General features: G+C 40.2%; 1 protein-coding gene across 1 annotated transcript in view; it reads right to left on the reverse strand.

Annotated features, from left to right (window-relative positions):
• Window positions 1-23,730, reverse strand: part of zgc:162331 (uncharacterized protein LOC793007 homolog) — a 43,337-nt gene that overhangs the window by 16,027 nt on the left and 3,580 nt on the right. The window contains exons 2-3 of the mRNA XM_046072046.1: window positions 14,047-14,160; window positions 13,585-13,885 (exon numbers count right to left, since the gene is read on the reverse strand). Of these exons, the coding sequence (XP_045928002.1) occupies window positions 13,585-13,858 (274 nt within the window). The 5' untranslated portion in view covers window positions 13,859-13,885; window positions 14,047-14,160. The remainder of the gene's footprint in view (window positions 1-13,584; window positions 13,886-14,046; window positions 14,161-23,730) is intronic.

The following is a 23,730-nucleotide window of genomic DNA, read 5'->3' on the forward strand; positions in this document are numbered from 1 at the left end:
AGCCTTTGTGAGCCGGGGGTCTGGGTGTTCCCCCCCCCCCCCCCCTTGGATATTTTGATCATTAAACACTTAATGCATTCTGGTGAAAGTTTCTGTACCAATTTATGGTGGAAATGTGTTTATTTATGTTAAAGTAAAACACGTGACATTTCAAAATGTATAAATAAAATATAATGCAGTGCAGCTCTCAGGCATTCTGTGTTGCTTTCAGATCTGTTTCTCCTGTAGATAAACTTCTCATGTAATATCATCCCTGCTGAGGCAACACATATGCAGGCTTGATTTTCTTCCCTCCTCTTTTGTCAAAGGGAGAGAACAGAAAACTTGGCCAAAAAGAAACTGTGTCAAGAAGCTGTTAAAGTTACTGATTGGTGCATGCACGTCTTTGGGTCATTTTATTATCAGTAGCTTGTTTTTGTGTTGTAGCTTTTAAGTTACTTTTGTTGGACAATGCACATTTGTTTTTTCTATAGGCCTAATTTAATCGCATTTTCTTAATGTGCAAATAAACCTTTCTAAAAGCATTTTCATTTGTTATTTAACTACAAGCTATATTTCAGAATGTTTTTATTTTATTTTTTTTTAACAAATTTTGCTTTAAAAAAGTGGTGGAGACATGTCCCCAGTGTAAACTACACCTATGCTGGATCCTACACTTCCCATAATGCAACTTAATTGCATCTTATTGTTAGACTCTCCCTTCCTGGTAAATATGACTTTCAGATTCCATGGTTACTGTGGGAAAATGTGTAGTACCCATCACAAGTAAACTGATCTTGATGTGTAAAATCAGTGGAGTTTTAAGTAGGCTACAGTGGATTTGAATGCCCTTAGTCTTATTTTTGCAGTTAATGGAGCACACCGGTAAGGATACAGCAGGCATATTTGATGTGCCTGTTTGCTGCAAGACGTACAGATTTCAACTACTACTACTTTGTATTTAGTATCAATTTTTGCATTTAACATTTACTTTTTGTGAGTAGCATAAAGGGAACTTCATATCGTGATATATCTACTTTGTACCTTGTGTAAAAACACTGTGATATTACCACTTAACAAAATTAATGTGAGGAACATATTAGCAACATACAGTTGCTTATTTGTGCATCCAGTGGACATAGAGCAACATGAGCATGAATTTGGAGTTTGTCTAAAATTTAGACAACAAGACAGATGTGAGTCGTAGAACCAAAATAATAAACTTTTATGAAATTAGAATTTAATACCCCATAGATCTGAAGGAATCTGCTGAGCCGGGTGGAAATTCTGTTGGTTCACCACTACAACAAACCATGTTCACATTACACATAATTTGATCAGTTGTTAAAATAAAAACCCTTTGCTGGTGCAGCTTTACTGCTGGTATCCTTGGTGTTGATGTACTAAAAAAAGCTGCCAATGTGTTTTCTTTGTGCTTCCAAGTATTGTTGTTAATACAGAATGTGTTTCACATGAAACACATTCTGTATTAACATCAGTGTTTTATCTTGAGGACTTTTTTTGTGAAAGCAGAAGATTGCTTGTTTTACTTTGACAAAGAGGAAGACAAAGTACACTCAGAAATGGAGAGTGAAATAATAAAACAAGGCCTGCAGCTCGAAGTTAGACATTAACTAAACCGACTGAAGGACAGAATCTCCCTCCTCTACGGTTGGTCAGTTTTCCCTGGATAAACAATGTTTAAAAATAAATTACATCTGGGTCAGACTTTACCAGACGCTAAAAGTCTGAGTTGAAGTTAATGAAAGATGGCATTCTTGGCTGACGGCTGACTAGCTTCATCTCATTCATCCTTGTGTTCCTGTCTGATTCTTCTTCTCCATGAGTGTTTTTTGGTCCCTTTGCTGCAGCCGCTCCTGCTTTATGTGATATGGCCTTAAACAAACAGCATGCCTCTCTGCCCTCTCCATCACTGTATCTATTTCTGTGGCACCTCACTGATGCACCGTATCACAACTGATTACCTAATCCCCTTTGGTCTCGCTCTCATTGCGCTGGGTGTGTTCCTGTGCAAAGACATAAAGACCTGCATGTTTGCCTCAGTGAAAGTACAGTGAAATAAAGTGATGAAGGAGCCACATTTTTGAGGGATTGTTCATTGGTTGAGACTTTGTACTGACTATATACAGGAACCAGAGGCAGAAGCTGAAAGGTAATGGAGTTCTCCTTTAACCATCAGCTTTGGCTGGATCTGACTGGGGATGATCTGTCCAGTAGGGTTGAGGGAGTACTTGGCTGAAACGAGTATCCGGTACAGATAAAGCACTTTTTAGGTACGAGTTTAAGTACGAGTATCAGATGTGTAAAATGGGTCAATATCGATCTTCTAATTAACAATAAATATTGGAACTAGGTTTATAATAAATATAGAAATTTCTGATCAGCTCATATCAGTTTCAGTCAATTTCATTTCTGGTTTGCCCAAGTCTGGATTAAGCCCCGTCCTTTCCGAATACAGATAAAGATAATTCTGTTGGCTGACCAGATGCAGATAATGGTGTATTCACTCATCACTAGTGTCCAGTTTAACAGAGTAGGGACAATAGGGCTAGTCTGAAACTACAGACATTACTGATTAACTGACTGGTTAACGTCACTGAGATGCCAGAAGTGAGAAACACTGGTCTCGAAACCTTTTAGCTAGATGTGGAGATCAGACTTGGTTGAGCCCGGAGTTCAATAAACACCATGTAAGCAAAAAATTTAATTATTGGCACAGAAAAACCAGTGTACCGTATTTAAGCTGAAAGCCTTCATTAAAGTTACATGACAAACAGACACAACATCCTAAATTCCCCTTTCTTTTCTTGCTTGTTCAGCCACAGTGGCTGTCACTTCAAATGGAATAAGTCAGCTAAAACTCAATCTGGCATTCTGGAAAAGTAGGAAATGTAATCAAAAGGCCGAACAATACTTCTATAACAAAAGAAAATCGGAAATTTTCAGAGAGCTCAAGAACATTTGATGAGGATTTCTGTTGTTGGGACATTTCAAAAAGAAAACAAAATAAAACTCCTCAAAACTGTCTTGGTTAGTCTTTCCACTGTTCCAACAATCACCTGTTTTGATTGATATAAACCCTTAATTGACAGAGCTATATCTGAAAATATTGTGACTCCCCACTGCCTCTTTGATATCCGACCTCCCTCTCAATCCTCTCCCACTTGACACCTCTCCTGTCCCCTAAATTTACTTGATAGACATACTTGAAAGGTACATGTGAAAGAGACATGGTCAAACAGCAGGAATTAATTTGCTTGGCAATGTTGTGTAACCTTGATTAGTGCCGTCTGTGAAAGTTATAGTTATCTAAGGAAGGGTAAAATCAAGGGCAGCTCGACTTGGTGAAAGATTCTTTTGTCCCTCATCCAAGAGACCTTTTCAGTTCTGACTGACTGGTATGGAAACTCAGCTGTTTAACCTCCTTGGGGTCGTTGTCCAGATCATTGATACCGCTGGTTTGTTAGTGCTCCTGGTTGTTTTAACGACAGTTGTTATGGTCATTGGAGACACCTGAGGCCAGGTCTGAACGACCATCGTTGGCATTCTCACATGAGGCCAAAAGTGACAGTTTGTTTAGTTTCCTGGGAAGGGATGAAAGGACAGCAATGAAAGTGGGGGATAAGTGGTGTCACAAACCTCTTCCCATGTTAATCGATTGTTGTTCCATCTGGGTGTAAATGGCCTCCTTGACACCGCTTTCAAACCATCTATCCTCTCTGTCTTAAATGTGTACATGGTGATCCTCAAAAGAGTGTCCTTTGTCCTTTAGATGTCAGTGAACTGCTGAGTCTTGACCAGAAGTGTTGGCCCTTCTGGGTTGGCCTGTGTTTGTGTAGAGGTTGTTTTGTTTCTCCAGTGTACATGTCTGCACATTCCTCACTGCACTGGACACCATGCACTAGATTGCTTTTCTTGTTTCAGTTTCTTGTGCAGTCTTTAAGGTGGATCAATATCTGTTATAGTGTGTTGTTGGGTTTAAAAAGCAATTCTTACACATCGCATATTCCAGCAGCATATTAGCTTAGCTTGACTAAGCTACGACTCGAAACAGGGGGAAACAGCTAGCCTGTCTCTGTCCCAGAGCTCACTCATTAGCTTTTTGACCAAAAGTACCAGGGACTTTTAAGTCCCCAGGTCTATTTTCAAGGAACTAAAAGGTTCTTTCAGCCCACTGTTGTGTGCGTTTCCATCGTGGTCTAAAGACCTGCGAAGATTAGGCAAATTAACCAGCTGACGTAGGCTGTAGGCATCATTATTTGTAACCACTATCCATGAGCAACATTTATAAATTAACATCAGATTTGACTGGAATATAATGAAAAACTATAGGCTTGCTTGACCATTAAAGCAGCTTTTTTGTGTGGGAGTATGATGAAGAGACACATGATAAAGTCCGTTACACATTTAATAACAAACTGGTGTAGTTCCTTTGGTCGAAACGCAGCTATTGACTATTTAATCCAACCAAACAACCAACAAACAACAACCAAAGTGTAAAAACAAAAATTAGCTGTTTTATGGTGGGATTGTTCTTCTTGACTGGGACCAGTAACTTCCAGGAGATTTTACTGGTTACTTTTTTTTGTCTTCATTGCCTCTTCACCTTCGTTCCTCCTGCCCTTTAGTTGTTCTCACCCAGCGTCAAATATCAGGGCAGAGAGAAGGCTCATTTCAGACTCTCCCTCAGTGTTCAGCAAGCGGTGCTAGCTTTAAGCCGTGGGAAGGTAATAATGAAGTTGAGTCACTGCCAACAACCATATTGGATTGACAGGCAGGAGATAGAAGGAACTCTTTGTCTGAAGCTCACCAAGCCTTTAGGGCTCAGGAGTGACGAAAGTGTGAGTGTCGCTGACAGAAATACACCTGGCACTGCATGTGTAAATGTCTGTGTCCTTGCATCTACAGCAAGTATCCCCACAGAAATTCTCCTTGTGGGTCATGAGTGTTTGCAGACATCCAAACATTGCATATGTTAAAGTTTAGATCTTTGCTAAACTGCTGCTGCACCTTTCCTAAAAAAAAAATCTATCATAAGGGAAAATTCTGTGTTACAATATACTATTTTGGTTCTTCTGTATATGAGAACAGGGTCAACTTGTTTGTAGTGTTAATGTGAGATACCATGAAGGCAGATTTCTAGCATGGCATAGACAGACAGACAGACAACTCAAATAGACAGAAGTAATTGGCTTCAGAATACACTGGACTCTACCGCTGAGTGTGTGCATCTGTATTCCTGGGTGTTAGCATGTCATTAACAGCTTTTCTTGCACTAGAAATAGCCTGGAATAGACAAAGGTAATTGGCTTTGCCTGTCAGTTAATCAGATTAAAGGCATTGTAACATCTCACATTTACGCTTTTTGGCTGATGATCTTATCTAAAGAGATTTAGAGTGAACAATAAGCAGCTTATTGTCATCGTGAGGTAGATCCTGTATCTAAAACTGAACCTTTGTTTTTGTTCAAGATGCTGGATTCACTTAGAATATTCGCAGTTGCGGTAAAGAGCATGTGAACCCTTTTGCATTACCTGGATTTCTGCAGAAATTGGTCCTAAAATGTGATCTCGTCTTCATCTGTTAGTAGTCTGGGAAGAGATATAGAAGTTTCTGCTGCCACACCACCAGACTGCAGAGAAGCCCCCCCCCCAAGCTATCAGACTCTTAAACTCTAATTCATCCTCAGCACTGCTCCAGTGATGATAGTTTATTTCTCTTTACCATTTTTTATTATTGATTCTTTATTAATGTATATTGTCTGCTACAGAAGGGAGTTACAAAACTCATTTTAACTCTACCTACCGCTTTGGAGATGTCATTAGCCTAGGGATTCACATACTTTTTTCCACCCTGCACTGTGAACATAAAAACAGATAATTATTTGTGTGCTGTTAGTTTAAGCAGACTGTGTTTATCTATTGTTGTGACTTAGATGAAGATCAGATGACATTTTATGAGCAATTTATGCAGAAATCCTTGTAATTCCAAAGGGTTCACCTATTTTTTCCTGTGACTGTAACCACTTTGAAACTACAAGAATTTGGTTTTGAGGTCTGACTACTTAGCTAGTTGTTATTTTAGTCTCAATAGCACTACTGCTGGTAGGAATATTACAAAACAGTAAAGGTGGGCTCTGTGTAAAGACTGTATAGTAAGAGGTTTTGGATAAAAAAAAGTTATAAAAAATAATATCAGAGACAGTAAGGATTCACTGTAAACTCCTGCTTGACCAGATTAAAAGGCATACTGCCTGCTAAGTAACTGACATAGGCCTCATTTAGGGATTAACACTAACATCAACTCTCACACGCTCTGTCGAGGTTAATAGGTTGTGTTAACCGTGTTAATGTTAAGGCTTATGGCTTTTCTAAGGCGGAAATAACTGCTGCTCATCAGCAGCCTGCCAGATCTTCAGTGTTCAATATGAGGTCAATCTGTACACCAACTGCACCACTGCAGCTCCTCACTGTTATCACCAACTCAGTCTGCGACCAGGTAGTCTGGAGACAGTTCCTGATGTAACGTGAAAGAAATAACTGATTTCCACCCACAATTCTTAACAGTTTTTATACAATTAGATTAACTTATTATAATTGGACTGATTTAAAGTATCCTTTTCCTGCCCCATTTACTTCATTTACATTTCCTAAAATTTGTTCAGACCCCTAGGTGAATACACTTTGCTAGTGACTTGGCTCTAGGGATGGCAATCTGTCAGTCGGTCCACCACTTGTTAAGAGCGCTGCCACACCATAAAACAAAAAGGCCAGCTGACCAGAGTCTACAGGAGCATGCAGAAACAAGAGCGGACAGTAGAGCAGGCTCAGTGTTTACGGCAAGTTGGTCATTGATCATGTGAAATACATGACTTCACCACTAATAAAAATAGCCCTCATCATTTCTCCTCTCCTGAAAACATTCATGACCCTACTTGCTAACCCTCCTGTGTTTAATTGCCCTCTCCCAGCTTCCTCCCGGGTCACAAAGCTAGCTAATGCCATGTTTATCAGTGGAAGAGCGCAAACGCTAATGAGCGGTTAAACCATCATGTTAAACGTAATCTAATATCTGTGACCTGCTTGTCTGTAGTTACAGTCGGTGCATCAGGTCACTGTCAGTCGGTCCGCCACTTTGATCGAGGCTGAAATACATTGACAACTAATGGATGGTTTGCCATGAAATGTTATACAGACATGGTCCCCAGAGGATGAATGTAATTGACTTTGGTGAATCTCTGAGGTTTCCTCTAGTGCTCTAGTCAAAGTTTTCAGTATTTCAGTGAAGGACCTCGACATCCATTGGATGGATTGAATATACGGTTGAACAGTCATGGTCCCCAGACGATGAATCCTAATGACTTTGGAAAACCTGACTTTTCATCTAGCTCATCCATGAGGTGGACATTTGTGGTTTTGAATTAAATGTTCGACAACTATAGAATAGATTGCAGTGATATTATGTATAAACACTCTTGTTTGCTTCAGGATTAATTGTAATAACTTTCGTGATCCTCTGACTTTTTGTATAGCGCCACTATGAAATCAAATTTTTTATTTTGTCCAATACTTGTAAAACTAATGACATTCCCATCAGCCTCCTCTTTACTTTTTGTTTTGTACTAATTAGTAAATGTTAACATTCTAACACAGCAAATTAAGATGGTAAACATGGTAAAACTTTATATACTACACATCATCTAGGTTAACATGGTCATTGTGAGCATGTTGACATACAGACGTTAGCATTTAGCTCAGAGAACCATAGTGCCTTAGCACAGCCTCATTGAGCATGGCTGTGTAGACTCTTAGTCTGATTTAAAACTATAAGCTTAAAAAGCGTAGAATTTGGAATAGATATTTTTCCTAAAAAAAATACTGCAATAAATTCCACATACTTAAATGAGTACCAGTGGTGGGGGGTGGTGATGAACCAGTGGATAAGACACATGCCTTTGATGAGAGACCCGGGTTCAATTCCCCACAGTGACACATTGTGTCCCTGAGCAAGACACTTAACCCATCGTTGCCCCAGAGGCATGCAACCTCTGACGTATATAACAGTCGTAAGTCACTTTGGATCGTCAGCTTAATGTACTGTGCGTACTTTTTATGTACTGTATATCTTGCTTTCTCTGCAGTGAACATTGTGTATAATGTAAGTTATGTATGAAATGACATACACTATATATATATATATATTCTAGCCCATGAATGTCTTGTTCCGAGGCGAATTCCAAGCCTGTATGCACCAAATTCAGTGCCATTAACCGCTGAGCTATCCAGGTGTATGAACTACCAGAAGGCAACATTGCAAAGGTTCAGGACAACAAACAAATACCTCCAGGTCCCACAGGCTAACGGAAACCATGAGGAGGCAGCAAGGAAGTCTGCCACAGCCAAATACCTGCACAGAGTTAGGCAGGTCCTGAAAAGTCAGCTGAATGGGAAGAACAAGATCCGAGCCATTAACACATATGCCCTGCCAGTCATCAGACACACCGCTGGTATAATAAACTGGCCAAAGGAGGAGATAGAGGCTACTGACATCATGACAAGAAAGCTCCTCACAATGCATGGAGGGTTTCACCCCTGAGACTAGGCTGTGCCAGGGAGGACGAAGGCTAGTGAGTGTGAAAACCATTGTCCCGGATAAGATCCAAGAGTACATCAGGAAGATGACCCCTAAAGATGAAGGGCTTAGTGAATACCTGAGGCAGCAGAAACCCGAGGGTGAGGACAAGGAGGAGGAAGAACCTTCACGGAGAGACAAGCCGCTGCACAGCATGTACCACCGACAGATAGAAGAAGTGGCTGACATAAAGAAATCCTACCAGCAGGGTGTAAGATGCAGGCAGGAAGTGCGTACATGGGACGCCATAACCAGGTAGCTGGCATAGTGTACAGGAACATCTGCCATGAGTATGGGCTGGAAGACACCTCCTAAGGTAGTTGAGAATGACCGAGCTAAGATCCTGTGGGACTTCAAGATCCAGACTGACAAACTGGTGATGGCTAACCAACCAGACATCGTGTTGATCGACAAACAGCAGAAGAAGGCTGCAGTGATAGATGTGGCAATCCCAAGCGACAGCAATATCAAGAAGAAGGAACACGAGAAGCTTGAGAAATACCAAGGGCTGAAAGAGGAGCTAGAAAAGATGTGGAAAGGAAGAGCAACAGTGGTGCCAGTGGTGATCGGAGCACTGGGGGCTGTGACCCCCAAACTGGCTCCAGCAGAATCCAGGTACAACATCAGAGGTCTCTGTCCAGAAGAGTGCAGTCTTAGGAACAGCTAAGATACTGCGCAGAACCCTCAAACTCCCGGGCCTCAGGTAGAGGTTGAGGATGACCACACCACAAAGGGCTGAGAGGGAGATAATATAGTGAAGTGTAAAAGCTGTTGAATACTGATGATATAGACTCACTATCGCTATGAGATCGAAATAGGTCATTATCTTTACTTGAACAGAATTGGAGTTTCACAAGCTTTTAAAAACTTTCAGTTAAAACCTGATTATATAAAATGCAGTCTGACGTAAAAGGAGGAACACATGAGTACAGGTTAATCAATAGCAGAACTCTGATCAATTTACTTCCAGGAATGGCTGGCAGCGAGGATTCCTGGATGAGCTGCATAATGAGTCACAGCTAGTATTGACAGAGTCTGAAAGCTCTGCTGTGACCCAGTGCTCCAAGGCTCTGTACGCTAAACCTTCACACATCTGCTTCACCAGTTTTATCGATTTTAAAACAATTGATACAGATGTAGGGACAGGGGAGACTTTCAGGTTGTTTCTGCCCTGCAGACACTGAATCTCTACCAGTTACAGTTGACTGCTGACTCATCTGTGATATGGCATTGAACTAGCTTTTTTAATGCTAAAACCATATTCAGGAATATGTTTAATGACAACAATAGATGAATTCTCTTTGAGGTTTTAAACATTCTGTGCTGTATTTACACACTAGAAAGCTGGAAAGTATTACTATAACACAGTGATTCCCAACCTCAGGGCTACTTGCACCTATAGGGCTGGGCAACAAAACATTAATGATGACTATCACAATATAATTTTCCTCATTAACAATATAACAAATGTTCAATATATTGTCAATAAATGTTTGATTTATTTCATTTGAATCATGTACAAATTAGCACTTATATTTATTTGAGGATTTTAATTAATTTTACTCAGGCATATTTATTGAAAAGAAGATTTTATATAATAGTTCTGAATGTTCTACCTCAGATTTGTGAAGTGATCCACTGTTTGGCATCAAGTGTTTGGTCTGACCATGAAGAAAATTTAAAACCAAAATTAACCATCTGGTTTCTTCAACTTTCATTCAGAAGCAAAAATTTGAACAACTTAAATAATGATTTGACATTTATCATGATAATTATCGATATTGAATGATATGAAATCAGAATCATAAATACTTAATAAATGTTTTTATCGTGATAACATTTTTGGCCATATTGCCCAGCCCTACCTGTACCTAAAAGGGTACTTAGGTACTACTGCAAATACCAGGGGGTAAATAATATATACATCATATTGTAACTGTAACACCTATACACTATGTGTTTTCTCTTGAATTAATTGGTTGAAATAGAAAGCTGAAAGTAATGAACGTACGGTTCAAATAGATAGCAAAAAGTAACCTAAAAGTAACAGATAAATAGTTGAAATTAATAGCTAAAAATAATGGACAATCGGTTGAAACAGTTTGCTAAGAGTACAGTTAAATAGACTTTGGCCTGTGGTGTACATCTGAATAAAAACAGGTTGAGCAATAAAGTATAATATTGACAGTAATATGTAAACAAATATATAAAGGAATAATAAAGAATATGTACAATATGGCTGTGATTTAAATTACAGTTTGTGCAGAGATGTGCACAGTATTAACAAACTCCAGAATTAGTCTTTGAGTGGTTTTGATTTGGCTGCTTTATAAATCTTCTCTGTCCAAAGTCTCTGCATATATAAAAGCCCAAAAATGACAAGGGACACTGGTTTTATACTGAAACTGAATACTGTAGCTAAAATGGCTAAAATATCCAAACATAAATACAGTATTTCTGCTCTAATCCAGACCTGAAGGAAAGAGTCAAATAGGCTTAAATGTGGTGGAAAAGAGTAAACAAAATGGAAGAGCTTTTATCTGTTAATGCTAGCCGGAATAAGTAGTTTATACTATACGCGCGCGCACACACACACACACACACACACACACACACACACACACACACACACACACAGATACACTTTGTTTGTTGAACGCTGATATTAATCACACCTCCAGGATTTTGAATCTTTGGAAACGTAATTCATGCATGTGGTGCGATGTGGTAAGCCAGCTGATCACCTGTATGTGTGTGTGTGCTTTTATGTGTGTGTGTGTGTGTGTGTGTGTGTGTGTGGTTGTGTTATTAAAGTATAAAGTGCTTATTCCTGCTGTCAGACACTGAGCTGCCGTTATGAAACGAGCAACTGTGTTGTTTATTCTCTAAACCTTTAAGGAGATTGGAGTCGTTTGGGCAGAGGAGTGCGTCCATTTCCAGTGTGTGTGTGTGTGTGTGTGTGTGCACGTATTATGAGTGTATTAGGCATGTGAGATTTGCATTTTGTCATCAGCTGTAGGCTATTAATGCATACACGTGAGGATATGGGCCCTGTGAGTGAGAAGGGGCGGGTGAGGGGCTTAATAAATGGTGGGAAACGAAAGAAAGAGAGACAGTGGAAGATATAAAAGGAGAAAGAAGAAGTGACAGACACTCAGAGATCAGAAAGATAAGAGAAACAAAGTGACAGAGGGAGAAAAAGGAATTAGTAGAAAAGAGAGACAGATGAGGCAGATCTTCGAGAAAATAAACAGAAGAGAGAGAGAGAGGGTGACATAGAGGAGAGAAGGAAAGAGAGAGAGGGGGAAATGGACAGAGGGAGTGGAGGAGAAGAGAAAGGCAGCTCATGCTCCAGTGGAGGTGAAGTCATGCGAGCGGTGCTGCAGCTTTCTCTTCAGGCTGAGCAGCTCCAGCCTGGACATAACGAACTGTCTTTAACTGCTTCACCTGCCGCCACACACACACACACACACACACACACACACACACACACACACACACACACACACACACACACACACACACACAGTGCACCAGTGCACTTTTGCTTGTATGCACACACACTCCTGTATTCCCACACAAGGGCACACAAAAAAGAGTTGGACATAAATGCACACATGTAGTAACAGGTTTGTACTTGACATATTGACATGATACAAAAGATTACAGTCCCAGTACTTAAACTCTCTAACAACCCCCTCCAAAAACTTTTCTCACTCTCAAAGACATACAAGGGAACACACACATTTGTGCAAACAAGCACACGCACTTCAAACTGCAAGCTTGAGGATCAACAAGTCTTTTCTAGTTTCGTGGTCGCTTTTTCCATGGCGTGTGCATGAAAGGACAGTGGAGGTTTTTGGAGCGAGTAGCTCTACTCTCGGATGGGTGCTCAAGCAAAAAACTGCAAACCAGAAACGAGTCCACGCAAGAATTGAAATTCAAAGAACTTCAGTTACTTTCAAAGACATGTTTTGGATAAACTGTGATATTGGTGTTGACAGTACAGGGAGAAGTCACGATCTTGTGTACAAACTCTCCTCCTCCGTTTCCTCCTCGCATAGTGTTTACCATATATGGCGCTGCTATCTGTTGTAAGGGTTAAGGTTTGATTTAGGGCTAAGTCTAGCTTGAGGTATCAGAGAAAATACTTGAGGTTAGGCCTAAGGTCGGGACCGGGTTACGGTAAGGAGAAACACAAATCAATATGGAAGCCGACTTTAACACCACAGGTTCAGTTTCAAGATCCTGTAAGGACTTATTTTTTTGCTGGTAGTGTTGATGGCAATGGAAACCTAATAACAAGACTTGTATATACAGTATATAGTACATATAGTAACTGTGGTGTTAAAAGGTCACCAGTATATCTAAATATCTAAATCTAAATACCAATGTATCAAGTTAGTATTTTGGGAATGGGCAATCAAAGTTTATGACTTTTGTAGAAGCAATTTTTGCCAAAAGTCCTGATTTTGAGTAATATCAATTAATGGATAAATTGCTTGGTCTATATAATGTCTGATAAAGGCCCACCACAATTTCCCAGAGTCCAAGTTTAAATATTTGAATAGCTAGCGTCCAAACAACAGTCCAGAACCCAAATATTTTCATTTTACTATCACAGTTGAGAAGCTGAAACCAATGAATTGTGGCATTCAGGAATTGGTGAAATGAATGATCAACTATCGAGTTGATGATTATTCATTTTCTGTTGACTGATCAATCGATGCATTGACCAATCGTCTCAGCTCTAGTCACAGAATAATTTCATGGACTCGACAGTGAAGAACATCTAGCACTTTTGAAAGGTTTCTGTCAGTGTGGATTCAACTCTGGCACTTCAGCATGCAGCTGAAAACTTTTTGCACGCAAGTAAAAATCATCATTAAACCTCACACTGATAGGAAAGTAGCGGTAAAAAGAAATCAATAGGTGACTGCCAGACAGACTAACCTGTATAGTTGCGGGTAGTGCTCTGAGTTGGCATGTCTGTCAGAGCCTCTGTCTGTGCTTCCGTTGGCCCCTCTGCTTCAGTCTGCAGGTCTGGCTGCAGCTGGATCGTCGAGCCGGTCCAGTCCTCCAGCAGCGATGTTGCAGCGGTGCTCTGCGAGTCCTCAGGGCTCAGCGTGGAGCCTCTGGCCAGGACCAGAGTACAAAACACGGGGCACAGCAGCATCCAGAGGTGGGTGCCTGTGCTTTGAGCGGTGGGTCCCACTTTCGGAGACATGGGACCAGGTAATGAAGAAGAAGAGGTCTGCAAGAGGAAAGAAGAAAGAGGAGGAATCACAGCCTCATGGTCAGGTGCTCTGACTCCACCAGAGTCTCAGTATGAGGTGGAAAGATCCTTGAGCAAAGTTTGGTGCTTCCCTTTCCTTCTTTCTTCTTCCTCCTCTGCTTTTCTACTCCTCTTCCTACCTCTCCTCTTCTCTTAATTCTTCTTTAGTCTTCTTTGTCTGTCCTCTTCTTCTCTCACTGACTCGGCGGAGAGAGGAAAACCCCCTCTGTGTTGCCACTCATGCTGCTGCCCTGCTGCAAGAAGGCATGACAGAGAAAGAGAGGTAGTGAGGGAGTGTGTATGTTCATGTATGTTTGTGTGTGTGTATGGTAGATCCAGCTGTAATCTGCTTGCTCTCTGCTCACTTGCTGTTGTTTTCTCTCCAGCCCTCTCCTCTCTCTCCCTCAGCTCGTTCACTCGTGCTCTCACTGCTCACTCGGTCCGCTGCGCTCTGTCTCTCTCTCTCTCTCTCTCTTTCTCCTGATCTCCAGCTGGGCTGACTGAGCTCTTGCATAACAGTAACTCATTCGCTGAGCTGTGCTGAGCTCTAACTCATGCAGCCTTAAGTCCTGATATTCCTGGTTGCAGCTCTTTCCATCTCTGCCCCTCTCCCCATGTGTCCCTCTCACGCGGCAGTTTCACGGTATTGACAGCAAAGGTGGTTAAAGGTGTCACTTAGACTTTCAGACTGATCAATATTTGCCATCACAAGGTGGGGTGTATACGGCTTCTGAGGAGAGAAACAGAACAGACAGATTAGCATTGTCATCCAATGTGTGACTGGAGGGTCTTACAACATAACACACAAGCCTAAACCAACCAAAAGCACCATGTACTGTAGTATAGGCAGTGTGTAGTACAGCAGCTGGTTGACTGAGTCAACCAGCAGTAAATTAACTCATGGTCCAAGAGGATGGTTGACTTGACAGGTTAAGTGTTTCTATTGTATTTTTCCCATGTTTCTGACATAACAGATACAATTCTGTCTGTTCAGTTTCACTCACTAAACAGATGTAACTTGAAGCATCCTTTTACACCTCAAGTTTATTTTTCTTTTTTTCATGCTGGTAACAACAGTGATTGTGTGTGGTGACCTGCGCGCAATATTGTGCCTGAACGCCTGCAGTGCAGAAACAGATGTTGGCTGCTGCTCTGCCAATGGTGATGCTTTCGCTATGTGGGCTGTGTTAGACACTGAAGCCTGCCTCCTAGTACTTCTTTGAGGCAGGCGATGTATACAGCTTGAACAGAGAGTACAATTGGTCGGAAAGTGAAATGAAAGCTAAAGCAGAATTTATGGTTGTGTGTTAGGAGGTTAACGGCAAAGCAACGCAGTGTGTGTGCACTGCCACTGTAGTTGCCCGAGCTAACGTACAACTTTACAAAGAAATACACAAAGCAAGTAAAAAAAAATGGTAGTGGAGAGTGTTGGCAGCTAAGACAACATCAAGCAAGTTGAAGAAAGGGTCAGTGATCCTCTATTTTCAGTGACACTTGACATGGGACCAACCGATGTAAGGAAAATAATCACATCACACTTTTTTGTGTTCTTGCAGAGTCAGCTAACCCACACGTTTTGCTTTGCTTGTTGTAATCTGGCAAGTTAGTCCAGAATCTAGTTACGAGGTTTAGATTACTCTCAGTGAATCTTTTCCACACTAAAACCTTTAGCTCCAGCTAAACTCACATGAGAGAACATTATTGGTTAAGGTCAAGCTACACCACAATGCTCGTTTACCCTTATTTCATCATCAAGAATTAAAGTAAAATCGAAAATCAGCTGAAGAATTCAGGATTATTAACCACAACATGTAAAAGCCTTTCTCATGATTTATAAATTTAACAATACCATTTATGATTCTCTTGTGTTTTGCACTTGCAACTATGCGGTGAAAAACGTGACTTCACTACCTGCCTACTTTCCCCTGCATCTCTGAGTACTATGTGCACAATCTCACATTTGTGTTGTGGCTGTACTGTATGTGCATGCATCCTCATGTGGGACTGTATACGTCACAGGTAGATGCTCAGGTGTAATATGATGACTCTGATTGCTCTTATTGATAGCTCTATAGTCATAAAGTCCCTGCAAAGACATGAATAATTGATGCATGTGGGACCAGAAATAGGAGAAATAGATGGAGAGAGAAAAGGAAAGAGATAGTGGAGAGCGAGCAGGCGTGGTGAGTGATGACATGAGAGCGGGTGGAAAACAATCAGAGAGAGAAGCAAAGACAGCAAGAGATTGGAAAAGAAAGACAGATGAAGTGAGATCCAGTGCTTTTAGCCTGAGAAATCTGCCTTCTATCAAATGTTCGGCCAGTAAATGGGGATGCGGCGGGCTCTGCTGCCGCAAACTACATTATTTACAGCCACAGCTTTGCCAAAGTGGACACACGGAAGGCTTCAAAGGACTGATCCAACATTTTATTTTAAGCCATCAAATTATAGCTGCACTAGGCAAGGTTTTAATGGTAAAAATACACCCATCCTATCAATATAAATCAGGGGACCTGAACGAAGAAGGTGGTTTCAGGCGTCAGGGTTTAATTGATGTTGGGAAATTTGCTTAATGCATAAGAAATGTGAACTTGAAATGTGAATTACAAAATGCAATACAGGGATGAGTTGGCACTCTTTTCAGAGAAAATCTCAGATTAATAACAAATCCAACACCCACCATGAAGGTCAGCTGTTGTTTTGTGATATCTGGGTATCTTGGTAAGCTGCACTAATCAATATTTTAATGTGTAATGTGAAAGAGGTACGGTGTTGTGATGAACACACAGAACCAACTCTGCAGTTGGACACAGAGCTATAAAGAGTTAAGAAGCTGTGGAGGACTGTTGACCTCCACGCACACCTCCCTCACCCAAGTTATTGCATCAGGAGGAGGAAGATTAGGGAGAAATGAATAAAGTAGTCCTCAACCACATTCAATGGAAATGTAAACAAAGTTTTTTCCCCAGCTGACATCCAAACACACACGTTTTTATACAAAGGATGCAGTTAATCATTATGTAAAAGCCATAATCCTCATGATGACGTTCTTCACTATGGTTTAGATGGTGATCATGGTGCCCAATGAGGCACCATGATCACATTAATTATGGCATTAATTATGAAACAATCTATATGTATAACCAGTGCAAACAACAGCTCACTGAGCTGACTATCAGTCTCTACCAGCCTCTACTCCACATTTTACATTGTGTTGAATCATTGTGTAAGTCTGCCGAATTGCTTTATAGCACAAACCTGACATTCACATCTGCATACGCCACTTTCCATTCATTGACAAACTGGAAGGTGAAACCGAGGCTATTTTATTTATTTTTTTACTGTTTATCTAACGTAGAAGTCTCTCCAAGAAAATTGTCAGCATAGCACGTGATGACAATGAGGAAGATGTTGGATCTGATAGCCTAACAACTTGCTGAGACATGGTCTGTGAAACAAGAGAAATAAAAACATCTTACGGTTTGGAAAATACAGTAGTAAGCACTTAAAGCAGCGTTAATTTTTGGCCATTTGGTGGCAGCAAAACAAGCTGCAAAAACAACGTAAAAAGTCTTCAAATGGATGTTGGATAGTCACTCTCTGTTTAGCTTTGTTTTCTCTCCACCAACTGCTAACTCCCTAAAATATCTGGCTATACATGCTCCGGTGTGTTCACCCAACCCATTGACGCTTGGTCCACACTCTTGGCAGCATTTTTTGCTCTGGGTACCGTTTAGCATGTTTTTAGTATGTGTAGCTGTCCACAGTCAAGTTAGCAATAATAAATATGCAACCTCCAGTTACACTTTCAAAGAAAAACTAGTGGTTAATGTGAAACATTGCAATTTGGTTAGGTTTAGGCAACAAAACTACTTTGTTAGGTTTAGGAAAAGATCATAGTTTGGGTTAAGATTACTACGTTGCTTATGTGACATACGTTACATAATGTTGCATACATAAATTACGTAGCATAACTAAAAAGAATCAATATTGGCTTAAACACCGAAAGTCCGACCAACCACCTCTTTACTCTGACTTTTCTGTTATTTATACTAGGCCTACTTTTAGCATTGAACAGTGACGCTAAAGGGCTTCCCCCAATGCGCTGAACTACGACGCTTAAGTTGCCATGTGCGTTGGATGCTGAAGGACGTGTCAAATAGTAGGTATTTGACGCTCTGGGAATGAGAACAGGCGAGTTCACCAGGTAGTTGCTAACTGTGTCTGTCTGTTGTTAGGTGCTGGGCAGGTAGTGTACAGTAAGTTTATTAGAGCTTTTTCACTGAAGACAGCTGTCTGGAGGTTAAGGTTAATGTGATGAGATGAGCGATGAGAGTGAACCAAAACAGTAAAATTTTCGGCTGCAGAACCAAAACAGTGGGCTAAAAGAAGCTTAACTGCTCTACACAGCTGAGGGCAACTGCTGGGTGATTATTCTCTGTGGGTTTGTTACTATGAACAACAGCTTTCATAATACATGCTTATTTTTTTAACTACAATTAACAGCTAATTTGGTTTCAGAAAAAGTTGAAATGATTTCAAGTTCTTATGTCTGGAAAAACATGTGGCATCGCCGCATAAAAAAAGTTTATCAGGCAGACAGAAGAAGCACACACTCATTCTGTTTTGATGAACAATAAAGCTAAGTGTACAGTGTAGTTATTGTGAAGAATATTAAACATCAGAAGGTCTGTCTGTCTCTGTACACACAAACACACTCACAGAGGCAGTGGCAATCTGCAGCTCTGTCACTATCAGCCTACCTAATCCCTAATGCAACATCTCAGAGCACATTGAATACTGTTATATAACACAAAAACGCAGCACACCGACACACACAAGTACGCTCAAACACAGTCTTTGCTCACTCCACTTTCAGTTTGTATTATAATGTCTCTCTCTATGCTATGTTCACACACACACATGCATATAGTATATTGGGTATTTGTGTGTATGCACCGATGCAAATTTGCATGTGTCAGACCCGGTCAGTGTGTCCCTATACTTTTTTTGTTAATATACAACAGATCCAGACCGTTCTCTTTGTTCCCACCCAACAAATCCCACCATGAGCAAGCACTTGGCAAAAAAGGCAAGGAAAAACTCCCTTTTAGGAGGTAGAGAACCGGAACCGTGACTCAGGGTTGGCGGAGCAGCAAACACAACATCCGCACAGAAATACAAACAGTAAAAGTAGTAGTGTTACATAAAACGACTAATGGTACTGACAATTATACTAATATTAATGACAATAATAATAATAACAATAGGACTAGTGACAATAATTGTAGCAGAGGGTGTCAAGCAGGAACACGGGGTTGACAGGCGACAGAAGGAGAGAGGAGAGGGACAAGAATGCAAAGAGTGCGAGAAAGGGAAGAAGTCGAGTTAGTAACATGCATTAATGGGATGAGGTTGCATACAGATGGAGAGAGAGAGGAGAGAGGAGCTCAGTGCATCATGGGAAGTCCCCCGGCAGTCTAGGCCTATAGCAGCATAACTAAGGGATGGTTCAGGACTCACCTGAGCCAGCCCTAACTATAAGCTTTATCAAAGAGGAAAGTCTTAAGCCTATTCTTAAATGTGGAGATGGTGTCTGCCTCCTGAACCCAACCTGGAACCTGGTTCCACAGGAGAGGAGCTTGATACTGTACATAGTTTGTATATTTATATATACGTTTACATGTGTTTTTGTATTGTGTGTGTGTGTGTGGAGCACAGCAGCATATAAAGCCAACAAAAAGTATGGAAGTGGGTCTTTCCTCTAACGAGAGGTTAACAGAGGAAAAGACAGCCCTTCTCACCGTAATCTGTGGCAGCAGCTCAAATAATGGAGATGTAGAGAAATTCTTGGGGGAAATGAGGAGATAATGAGGCTGCACTGAGCCACAGGCAGCTCTGATTAGGCTGCAGTTTGAAACAGGATTCTCTGCAGCGCCTGGGAGTTCGGTTTACTCCCCTGACACTTTGATTACATTTTACTGAAAGACTTCAGCATTCGATCCAAACCACTTGTGTAAACCCAGCCCGTGTGAGTGAAGCTGTAATGAAATATTTTTATTTTTTATTTTAGTTTAAGGACCAATACATCCATTGTGATGCACTCTGTAGTTTTTGCCCATATAAAAGTAAATACATGCTGTGATAGGCTCCACCGCTTAATATTTCTGACAAAGGTAAAAATACAACAGTTTTACTCATCTATAGAGTATTAATTTCTTAAAGGCGTGCTTGCAAAAAGAGTTGCATACTTTTTTTATTTTACATTTATCTGTCAATTTTGTTTTGAAAGTTTGTATATTCATGTCTGTGCTTGCAGGCAACTTTTAAATCTGATAGTTTAGTTTCCTGTCTTGTAACTCTTGAATTGCACGTTTGTACCTTCATGCCCCATGCCTTCAAGTCTCTCATAGTCACAAACCCACCCAGACCCAACTCTGCAACTCTATACAGCGTTTTAGCGTCTTTCAACTCCTTGTATTGGTTTTACGGCCTGGTAAATGTACTATTTTAGTTCACTCTCACTCTGCATCAGTCTGTTTCCAGCAGCAGCAAGCAGTATTTTATTTTTTATTTTAGCAAAATAGTTCTGATAAATCCACTGTACACTACCTGGCCAGCAACAAACAACTGACACACGGTTACCGACTAGCTGGTGATCATGTTAGAAACCAAAATCAGAGCTAAATATTTAGTAAGAAAACCACACTGTTTTGTGTAAAAAAACCAAAAAACCAAAAAAAAAACCCCACAAAAAAGTCAGGTTTCTGCAACTAACTAATCAGTGTTTAAGTCCTGTCTTTTGGACTTTGCTCTCAAAATAAAGTTTTGAGGTACAAACAAAGTTACAAAACTGAGATGAACTGTTTTTCTTCCGAGTGCATCTTCATGAATGATTTCAAACTCCTCATTTATCATTTTTCATGCTTTATTTTTAGTTAGAACACTTTGCTCATTTCCATGTTCACGTCTCTTTCTTCTTTGAAACTGTCTGCTCTGTCAGTACATCTGCACCGCATGTAACTCTGCTCTCACAGCCACAACATCATCACACCAACAGTAAACAACTCTCAGGGTCTTACTGCAGCTCAGTGGGGTACTGTAGATTGAAGGATCTTGACTCATCGGATTCATGTCGCTCCTACTTGAGGAAAAGCATTCTACATTTGCTAAAGTGTTTTTCTTGTGAGCCCCAGCTGAGTCTTGGGGCTTGCAATTCTGATTCCTGCTGTGACAAGCCATATCTGACCCCAGAGAAGCAAAATAGCGGTCAAAAAAGAGGAATGGGAATTGAAGGGCAAGGATCAGGACTCAAAGGCAGCTGGGTCAAATCCCTGAGAAAGCCGGGGACTAATCCTCCACGAGAAACCACTGCTGGAGTGTCCTTTAGCGCTTATTGAAGTAGGCCTATTGCGATCTCAGCACATAGTGTGTGGTCATTTTTGTTAAAAAAAAGCATCAGCCTTACAGATAACTACTTCGTTCTCTGGTTCCAACACGTGCAGATTACCGTTTGACTCTTAAGACCGAAACACTGAACTACTTGTAAATCTGAGGATTTAAAGGAAGATCCGAGCTTTGGGTGACTCCCTGCAGCTTTGACGTTCATTTTGGGAGTGGCAGATTAGAAATAAGCAGTTAAATGTGCAGTGACACTGTGTGAGGCTGGGAGAATTTAGGACCCCTGTAGCTTGTCTGATCTTCCATTTGATCTACGCCGCGGGACCTGGCTGCAGTAAGAGTTAACTAGTAAGAAAGTGATTAGTTGGTATTGGCCAAGAAAGGTCATTGAGAGGACAGCAGCATGATGACACCCAAGTATATAAAGCCTAAACTTTCATATTTCAAATTTCACAGTGTATAACCATTTTCTATGCTGAAGCTAAGGGGGTAAGTAGCTTTACAAAGCATAAATGCATCAAAATGGCAATGAAATAACTTGGTTGAAAATATCTTAAAAATTACAAAACCCACACTAAAAACTAACAAAAACCTAACCTTGAGCTAAAAAAAGAACATGAAGAATATGTATAAAAAACTGATGAAATCTAAATGATCTTGTTTGTGTGAGGGCTGAAAGATCAAAGACTAAAAGTGCTGTGGAGCTGGCCAACAGCAGACTCATGTGGATTTAGATTTCATTCCCAATCTGAGGGGTGTGGGTGTGTGTGTTTAAATGCATTTTGGATGTGATTCATAATCTGAGGTCAGAGTTTGCTGCAATCTGGCACTACATTTACATTCTCCTTTTAAATTTCAGGTCTTTCACTAAACTGTAATCCAGAGGGAAACAGCTTCCTCCTAACCCAACAACAAAGATGACCAAATGAAAAGCCTAAATGGAAAAGCTTTCAAATTACAGGAACATGTCTGACCTATTAAAGTTTTTAATAAAACATATAGGCAAGGATAAAAAAAACTCCTGGTATTCAAAATTTAAAGTCAGGAAATGATTCCTGTAGCAACATGCAGTATTTAAAGACTCGACTTTTTTTTTATTTATTTCTGCACACCATCAAGACACATATGTATATAACTACACCCTAATAGAAATTAGTTGAATTAAAACACATTTCACGTGAGAAGATTAGTTGCTTTCAAAAAAACGAAGTTTGTTCAGTGTTAACATTTTGAATGTAAAATAACAATGAAGTATACTGCGCCATCTTGTGGTTATTAGGTGGCATTTGCAGACTGGACTAGTCTAAAGTTTACAGGAAGCTTGTCTAAACAGATACCTGCTTACAGTATATTGTGTGTTTATACATGTTTAGTGCAGGGGAACTATAGAAGGTTGAATTTATTGTTGACTGATTTTAGCATATAGTGCAAAGATAGAGGATTTGAAAAAGATGAAAAAACCCCCCGCTGTATTGGGATGAATAAATGCTTACTGTTTGTAGACTCTGGTGTTACAGGTGTCCTGATCCCCTCAGTATGAAGACTGTTATCTGTCTAAAAATCTTCTCTCCTCTGTCTAGACGCAAAGATGGTTATAGAAAAAGCTTAATCATTCTATTTACGAGCCATTTCAGTACCCTGAAAATATTACGCCTAAATAAAATATTTAAAAAACGCCAAGATAAAAATAAATAAGATGGAAGGTAGGTCTCCACAATAGATGGATCTGTCAGTGGCAGGACCTTGCAGTGTAATGTAAACCATAGACTCCACACAGAGGAATATGGTCATGTCCTCTGTATTGTTTCTGGGAATTTCAGGATTTTAACATCCTGAGGGGAAGTTTACATTCCACAATTAAGGACAAATTAAACATTTCTGTTGTTGTTTTTAAATCTGCATTAACCCATTTTTTCTTCCAGTGGAAACTAGCTGTAAACACAAAATTGACATATACAATTATGTCTATATATATATATATATACATACATATATATATATATACAGTGGGTACGGAAAGTATTCAGACCCCTTTAAATTTTTCACTCTTTGTTTCATTGCAGCCATTTTCCAAAAATCAAAAAAGTTCATTTTATTTCTCAGTAAAGTACACTCAGCACCCCATCTTGACAGAAAAAAACAGAAATGTAGAAATTTTTGCAAATTTATTAAAAAAGAAAAACTGAAATATCACATGGTCATAAGTATTCAGACCCTTTGCCGTGACACTCATATTTAACTCAGGTGCTGTCTATTTCTTCTGATCCTCCTTGAGATGGTTCTACACCTTCATTTGAGTCCAGCTGTGTTTGATTATACTGATTGGACTTGATTAGGAAAGCCACACACCTGTCTATATAAGACCTTACAGCTCACAGTGCATGTCAGAGCAAATGAGAATCATGAGGTCAAAGGAACTGCCT

Source organism: Micropterus dolomieu, linkage group LG16 (assembly GCF_021292245.1).
Source record: "Micropterus dolomieu isolate WLL.071019.BEF.003 ecotype Adirondacks linkage group LG16, ASM2129224v1, whole genome shotgun sequence".
Taxonomy (NCBI): domain Eukaryota; kingdom Metazoa; phylum Chordata; class Actinopteri; order Centrarchiformes; family Centrarchidae; genus Micropterus; species Micropterus dolomieu.